At 32.6% G+C, this 9,053-nt stretch overlaps 1 protein-coding gene across 1 annotated transcript; it reads right to left on the bottom strand.

Moving 5' to 3' along the window:
- Positions 1-2,324: 2,324 nt before the first annotated feature.
- Positions 2,325-3,263, bottom strand: LOC107133748 (olfactory receptor 6C3-like). The gene has a single exon (XM_015475959.1). The coding sequence runs from the start codon at positions 3,261-3,263 to the stop codon at positions 2,325-2,327; it is 939 nt and encodes a 312-aa protein (XP_015331445.1).
- Positions 3,264-9,053: the final 5,790 nt, after the last annotated feature.

Genomic DNA, 9,053 nt, shown 5'->3' with positions numbered 1-9,053 from the left:
TTCCTCTTCTTCCTCCCTTTCCCTCCCACCCCTATTCCCTATCTATAGGTAATCTTCCTCCCTTGCTCTCTCTCCTAATCCCATTTTGAGTCATCCTCCTTATATCAGAGAAGACATTCTGCATTTTTGGGGGGAATTGGCTAACTTCACTTAGCATAATCTTCTCTAATGCCATCCATTTCTCTTCTCATGGCTTTTAATATTCTCTCATTCTGTATGTTGGAAATTTTCATTATAATGTGCCTTGGTGTATATCTATTGTGAGTTTGTATATTTGGTGTCCTATAAGCTTCTTGGATTTGGTTTTCCAATTCATTCTTGTTTGAAGAGTTTTCTGATATTATTTCATTAAATAGATTGTTCATTCCTTTGGTTTGAAACTCTATGTCTTTCTCTATCCCAATAACTCTTAAATTCAGTCTTTTTATGCTATCCCATATTTCTTGAATGTTCTGTTCATGGTTTCTTACCATTTTCACTGTGTGGGCTATACTCTTTTCAAGATTATATATTTTGTCTTTATTGTCTGAGGTGCTTTCATCCACGTGGTCTACTCTGTTGGTGATGCTTTTAATTGAACTTTTAATTTAATTTGGTTTATTGAGGGTTTTTTTATTTTATTAATTTTTTTAAATACATGACAGTGGAATCCGTTATAGTTCTTATTACACATATAGAATAAAATTTTTCATATCTTTGTATATAGAGTATGTTCACACCAATTCATGCCTTTATACATGTACTTTGTTTTTTTATTACAATTCTTATTACACATATATACCACAATTTTTAATATCTGTTTATATATAAAATATGTTTACACCCAATTTGAGTCTTTATACATGTACTTTGGATAATGATGTCCATCTCATTCCACCACCCTTGCTAATCCCCTGCCCTCTTCCTTTCTCTCCCACCCTTTTTCCCTATCTAGAATTCATCTATTCCTCCTATGCTCCCCCTCCCTACCCCACTATGAGTCAGCCTCCTTATATCAGATAAAACATTCAGCATTTGTTTTTTGGGGATTGGCTAACTTCACTTAGCATTATCTTCTCCAATGCCATCCATTTACCTGCAAATACCATGATTTTATTATCTTTTAATGCTGAGTAAAATTCCACTTTGTATATTTGCCACATTTTTTTAATCCATTCATCCACTGAAGGGCATCTAGGTTGGCTCCACAGTTTAGCTATTGTGAATTGTACTGATATAAACTTTGATGTGGCTGTGTCCCTACAGTATGCTGTTTTTAAGTCCTTTGTATATAGTCTAAGGAGAGGAATAGCTGGCTCAAATGGTGGTTCCATTCACAGATTTCCAAGGAATCTTTCTGGTTTTTTGTTTTGTTTTGTTTTTTAGGACCTCTATCTCCTATTGAAGTAATCTTTTGCTTCTTGTATTTGTTTATGTAGGTCTTTGTCAAAATGATCTTTTGCTGCCTGTATTTCCTCTCTGATATCATCCTTTAATTCACAGAATATTTTAATTATGTACTTTCTGAACTCCTCCTCTGTCATATCTTTCATTGTGCTAGCCATGGATTCCAATAATGTGACATTTTCATTTGTTTGGGGCACTTTCTTCCCTTGTCTTTTCATGTTGCTTGTGTGTCTTCCTTTTAGCACTGTGGTTGGAGGCATTATTATTATTATTTTTTACCCTATAGGCTTAAAGTGCTTATTTAGGGTTCCACTACCTCTCCTGTGTTGGGAAGGGCAATGTTAACATATTCCAATATAAACAATACACCACCTATAAACAATTTGTTGCTATTAAGACATTTACAGTTTGGTCACAATGTACAGAAATGTTTAATTTTATTATTATATATAACATAATCAGTAGGTTTGTAAAAGGTTTTACAGTTTCTGATGGTGGACAATGGACTGGGGTGAGGAGTAGATGATATGCTGAGGAGGGAAGATGTGAAGATATAAGGTTAGTATATCTTAGGAAGTGTGAAAGGAAAATCTAATGAGTAGGTTTAGTAGCAGGAGAATAGTCAGGAAGTAATTTGGGGTATACAAGTAAGTGGGAAGACAGTAGAGTACATAAAACAAATACACATATGTATTAAGAAAAATAAAGGATGTTAAAATAGTAAAAATTGGAGGGGGGAAAAAGGCACACAAGTATAATATACTATTCAGATGTCCCAGTCCACAAAATACTAATTCATGCAAAGTACTTGGTTTCACATATGCTGGGGATGTGAGGGTTGGAGAATAGAGGGGTTGAAGAAAAAGAGAAAAAAATCTTGAAGGAAGAAACCAGGATTGGTTTCTTATTTTTCTATTTTTCCATCATTACTAATACTTTCATTTACCAGAGAGAAGCATCACTTTCTGGATGGTGTCCTTAAAGGCTTGCTTCACTTGCTGATTCCTCAGAGAGTATATAAATGGATTCATCATGGGAGCAACAGAGGTATTGAGAATAGCAACTCCTTTGGATAATGATGCTCTTTCTTTTGCAGATGGATTAAGATAAATGAATATGCAACTTCCATAAGAGATGGAAATGACAATCATATGAGAAGAACATGTGGAAAATGCCTTTTTTCTCTGACTGGCAGAAGAGAGTTTTAATATTGTCCTCATGATGAAAATGTAGGATAGAATTATTAATGCCAAAGTGAAAAGCAGAATCACTAGCGCAGAGTAAAATTCAATCACTTCTAGGAGCCATTTGTCTGAGCAGGATAAATTCAATAAAGTGAAGTAGTCACAAGCAAAGTGATCAATGACATTGGTGCTACAATAATCTAACTGGAGAAAAAGAATAACTGGTGGGAAGATGTTTAAGAATCCTGCCAGCCAAGCACAAAAGACAAGCAAAATGCAAACTCTCTTGTTCATGATGATGGTATAATGCAGGGGTTTGCAGATGGCTACATAGCGATCATAGGACATGGTTGTCAGAAGATAAAATTCAGTTGTACCCAAGAAGATGGAGAAAAACAACTGAGACATGCAATCATTATATGAAATTCTTTTGTCCTTAGTAATAATTGTGCCCAGGAATCTAGGAATACAGACAGTTGTAAAGTTGATTTCTAATACAGAGAAGTTCCTGAGGAAGAAATACATTGGAGTCTGTAGATGGGAGTCCACCAAAGTGAGAGTGATGATTGTCAGATTTCCAGCAACACTCAATATATATGTGATAATTAAAAAGAGAAAAATCACAATCTGAAGCTCTGGGTCAGCTGATAGCCCTAATAGAATGAATTCTGTGGGTACAGTGTGGTTTTTCATTGTCAATCCTTTTTTCCACCCAGTTAGAACATAAAATGTATGTTCCTCTATAATGTAAAAATATTAGCATGAGATTGAAGATAGGGCAAGACACTTTAAAAAGATTCATAGAGATGAGTTTTTTTTGTAAAATAAAATGAAACATTGTGTTCACCAGTAACCCCCTCCCATTTCTATTGTATCTCACATCAAAATAATGTGTATTACCGAAGTCAAATATTGATCTCTCTTCCTTGAAAATACACAATTTCAGGTCATGGACAAAAGGTTACAGTTATAATATTTAAATTGAAGCTATTTCTTGCAGTATTTCTTTGAAATTAAGTTTTTATTTATTTACAAAAATATTTACTTTATAAAACACATGAAACTATTGTAATTGATTTTTTTCTTTCCTCAATATTATAAAACTAATCTAGAATACAGCACAATTGAAATAAAAGTTTGAAATCCTTCAAAGTTTATTTAGGCTTACTTTCAGATATTATATTTTGAGAATCTCAGTCCCCTGTAGCTTAGGCAACTTTCACAGGTTTATCAGCCAGTCACCGTAATAATCATTTCACATTAGAAATTATAAGTTTATTCATGGAAATGTGTTAGCATTCTTTCCTAAATTTCCTACTTTATAGTCTGGCTAATGCAGTTACCCTCCTTGACTCATTTATTTTTCTAGTAAAAGGACTAAAAGGACAAGAAAAGGATACTCCTTTCAATCATTGCCTAGAAGTATTTTAATTCATAAAATGCATGATTCAATCATTTTCACAATATGGCTGTAGCAAATGAATAACTGGATGATTAAAATAGCATTTTCTAGGAAGAAGATATTCTTTCAGTTAGAGAATGCCCTGTTTAAATCCTATTTCCATCATAGCATGGCATTGAAACATAGGGAAAAAAGAATAAAAATAGAAATCCCGGTCTGTTGCTGTGCTGTCTTGGGATCCCATTGATGGTATTCCCAGTAATAAATAACAAGTAAATTTGTAATTCTCTAAAATAATATATATTCCATTTCATTTATATATTTCAAAATACACTTTGCATATATAATTGTAGATCTAGAACCCTTGTAATATTAAAAGTTAAATAATTGAAAAAAACAAGCTTACCTTCTGGTCTTGATTATAAAGTCTGAAAATCTACCACTTGGGTTTCTTAAAAAGTCATATTTCACAGATGGCCAATGGGTTCAGCAATTAATTTGATTTCCTTTGTACTTTCAAAACAAATGGGGTGAACTTAAAGAAAAATGCAATGGCACTAGTGAACTTAAAGAAAAATGCAATGGCATTGAGTTCGGTTGATCCTTTTCAAGGATCTCTGAAATTTCATTCACTTTAATTAGAGACCAGTAATATTTGACCAATAAAATGACTGGTTCTTTTTACAGTAAACTTCTTGGAACATTTTATAATATTACAATTAATCCTATGTTTCTTTCTCTCACAAGATCCATGTGTAAACAGAGTTAAGTTTATGCTGACTAAAGTACTCTTCCATTTGTCCCTTTCCATACAATACAAAATACTTATTAAAAACTTCTTCTTTAATTTTACACAACTGTTTTAAATAAATATTTTGAAAACCTATAATCCTACATGCATGTAATATTTTCCATAGACATCAGAGAATGTTACATTTTCCTGCAAATGCTGATTTTTACAATATAAAATAAAAACTATTTCAATTTATGTATGTTATACAAATGGAGATGGACTTATTTTTATCTGTCTTTTATAACCTTGGGAATTCATTAAGTAAATGAAGAGTGCCAAGGAGAGTCATTATTAAAAAATACAGATGAATCATTGCATTGTGTTTTTTTTATTAACATTGATAAGAAAGTATAAAATGTATTGATGTTAATAAGCCATGTATATAAATAACGTGATATTGGGTATACAAAAGTGTGATTTAGAATTTGATTTTCCTATTGCTGTTTGAAGTTATACATTTTTCTTTGAGAAATTCTGGGTCTATTTTCAGGAATGTTAGCATATTTGCATCCCTTGAATTTTGACAACCTGGTCAAATCTTCCTTACAATAACACAGGGAGATGGTGGAAAACGCTACTTGAGTTTCTAGTCTGACTTAAGTGTCTTCTGAAATGGCCAGTGTTAAGGATCTATGATGAGTGTTATCCCTCTATCCTCATTTACATTTAGGGAGAGCCTTCTTATGCCCATAACTAATGTTATACCAATATTTGCTAAAAGTTGCATTTACTTTCCTTTATTGTATCATATACTTTAATTGAACTGTTGCTTATAGTTATGCATATGACATCCTCTTATTGCAAAAATAGTTGTGATACAAGAAAATAAATAGTTGGTATTAAATATCTAAACTTATAAAATTGTTCTACATTGAGAGATATGAATTTTATAACTAGAAAATTATAATACTCACAAACCATACATAAGTATAGATGCAACAAACATTTTCTATTTAGCAGTTTCTTCTTATTTTTCATATATAAGAAATATACAAGGCATGTGTGTATTAAATTTCAGAAGTGTTATCTCTGATGGATTGGAACATGAGAGTATCTGGAAGTAGGACAGAGGAGAGAAAATAAGAAAAGATGAGTAAGCCACTAGTGAACGTAAAGGAAAATGCAATGGCATTGAGTTCTGTTGAATTGATAACTGACACACATTAAAAAAAAGCTAGGCATTGAAATGACTGACTCAACATATTTATGTGGAAATAATAAAAACTATTTCCTACTTATGAACACTGCATTCCATGCCCTCAGTTTTTAAATGCAAATAGGGATTATTTTCCTATTTTTCTCCCTAACCCTTTAACAGTAATAAATACGCAATCGTTGTTTGAGATTTATTAATTATCAGGCATTGAAATTGACTAAACATTTTTCTTATCTCATTTTTCTGAACAGAATAAAAACCATATGAGGCAACTTTTATTCATATAAATGCTCGAAGAAGAAAGTAGTTAAATATATAATCCCCATCATCTGTGTATTTGTCAGTAGTGTAACCTTATTAATATTTTTAGTGGAAAAATAAGATGAATCTCTATTAGACAAAGCATAGGATTTTATGTAAATATCCTACTATATATACACGTCTTTAAAATATTTTCTCACAATCTTAAGTGGTGAATGGCCTGCCTCTCTTATTCCACAACCACATGCTCATTATAATTTTCAATATTTATTTCTTTATTTTTAGTTTCTATTACACTTATAGATTTTCTCCTAACCTCCTAATATTTCATTTTTAATTTTTAAAAATATTTTTTTCTTTAGTTGTTTATGGATCTTTAGTTTATTCATTTATTTATATGTGGTGCTGAGAATTCAACCCAGTACCTCACACACCGAGGTGAGTGCTCTACCACTGAGCCACAACCCCAGCCCTCACTTTAAAAAAATATATATTTATTTTTCAAATGTAGATGAACACAACACAATGCCTTTCTTTTCTTTTTTTTTTTTTATGTGGTGCTGAGGATCAAACCCGGGTCGCACGCACCCCCGGGCTAGGCGAGCGCTCTATCGCTGAGCTACAATCCCAGCACCAGCCCTCATTTTAATTTTGACTGATCTGTTACACATCTACCCAAAATCTAATAAGACACTTACTTTTTAATAACATGCTCACTTGTCTCCAAGGTGCTCTGGAGATGATTAGTGACTAGATATTAAGCCAACAAAACATAGTTCAGCTACCAGATCCCACCATTGCTTTGAAAGGGGATTGGAATTTTGTGAATGGCAGAGCAAGATGGTGGTATAGGATTCTCTATCCATCATTGCTTTATAATTTGTACAGCTATACTCATATGCAATTAGTTTAACAACAGCCAAGGCAACCACGTAAAACATCAACAGAACCCGATTGAAGTGTAAGAATAAAATCTGACACATCAAAGAGGATATGATGCATGGTTTTATATTATCTTTGTCACATCTCCCCAACCCCAGGCTACACAGTGTGGAGAGCGACACCATCTACATGGGAAAAAGAGAGGTAAATGAACATAGGAATTGGCCTTAGATTCAATTCCGGACCTACCACAATAAACACAGCACCAGGTAGACTACTGGCTTTAGATTGGACCTATGGACTGAGCTTCTAGATTCACTCTGGAACAAAAGACACAACAAATCCATTGAGATTCACTCACTTTCTGGTTCTCAAAACCACAAGCCAAGTGCAGTGGACTTGGGTTTTGGACAAATCTCATGGATGAAAGATCACACTAGTTGTGGGCTTCAGGTTCCCCCAGCACTGTGCCAGCTCAATGGCCACAGAATTACATTCCAGTGTTGAGCTACTCTTGTCAGCCCAAGATTAGAAGGCCACAGGATTACAGCCCACGTTGCCAGCTGTGGCAATCCTGTGGCAATGTCTGCAGTGTTTATGGGCTTAGGGAATACACCAGGTGGTCTACTCAGAAAATCTGAATAAACTTATTTTTAAAAGATGTCTTTTAACAAAGTGATATTGAAAAGGCTGGAACAAATGCATACATTTTCAACCAGTTGACATCAATGCATGATCAGAAGGATTAAGAACAATTGAAGAAGCATGAATAAAAAAGGCATAAGGCATCGATGACTGACTCTAAAGAGAGATGTATAAACTACATAACAAAGAATTCAAAATAGCTTTTTCAAGGAAGCTCAGTGAAAATCAAGAAAATACAGAGAAACAGTTCAGAAATATATTAGATAAATTTAACGGAGATTGAAATAACAGGAAAATCAAATAAATATTGAAAATACAATAAAAATGCAATATGGAGCATTAATATCAAAACTGATTAAAAAAGAATCTGTCTGAAACTGAAATAAGAGAGAAGATAATTTTCAAATAAATATATTTGAGGGAAGAAATGTGTTAGAAGAAGAAACTAAAAAAAATTTTAAAAGTTCATAGAATTTATGAAACAGTGATAAAAATGAAGAAATGTCTAAGTCATTAGCATTCAAAAGATAGTAGTGAAAGATAAATTGGTAGAAAGATTATTTCAGAAATGAAATAATGAAAACATTACAAACCTTGAGAATATTCAGGGAAGGGGGGCAAAGGTAACCGATAAGGATCAATTCAAATAAAGACATATTGTAATCAAACTATCAAAGATGAAAGAGAAATAGAATATCTTAAAAGCAGCAAAAGAAAAGAAGCAAATAAAGTGTAAGTGAGATTAAGTACACCTATAGAAGACCTCTCAGCTGAAATCTTAGAAGGTGAAGTGTAATTATGAATGCAAAGATCTGGAAAAAAAAAACAACAACATAAAAACAGCAACAAAAAACTCCTGTCAACAAGTAATATTGGACACGGTAAAGTTGTCTTTCAGAAATGAAGACAAGATAAACTTTCCCAGAAAAATGAAAGTTTCCTTGTATTTTATTTTTAAAAGTAAATTCATTTTAAAACATATGTAAAACATAAACATTATGCATTATAATAGAGTGCCATGGAATCTGTTGACACATGTGTACATTGTGTAAAGTTTAAATTGGGTTAAACATAGAAATCTTCTTTAACCCGTATCATTTATGATGAAAACATTCAAATATTCCATTCTAATTTTTTATATACACAGTACACTATTGTTATTTGTAGTCACCCTGCTGTGCTATAGCACATCAGAGTTTTGCTTCTATTTAACTGTAATTTAGTATATCTTGGTCAACATTTCCCTGTTGTTCCTATTTTCCCAATTCTTGCCTCTGTAACTACCATCTACCATTCAACTCACCTTCTATGAAATTATATATATATATATATATATATATATAT

The sequence above is a fragment of the Marmota marmota genome, unplaced genomic scaffold (assembly GCF_001458135.2).
Source record: "Marmota marmota marmota unplaced genomic scaffold, marMar, whole genome shotgun sequence".
NCBI classification, from domain to species: domain Eukaryota; kingdom Metazoa; phylum Chordata; class Mammalia; order Rodentia; family Sciuridae; genus Marmota; species Marmota marmota.
This window is presented reverse-complemented; position numbering and strand designations above follow the sequence as displayed.

Excerpts from the sequence above, each read along its gene's own strand:
- LOC107133748 (XM_015475959.1), bottom strand. The coding sequence starts at position 3,263 with ATGAAAAACCACACTGTACCCACAGAATTCATTCTATTAGGGCTATCA.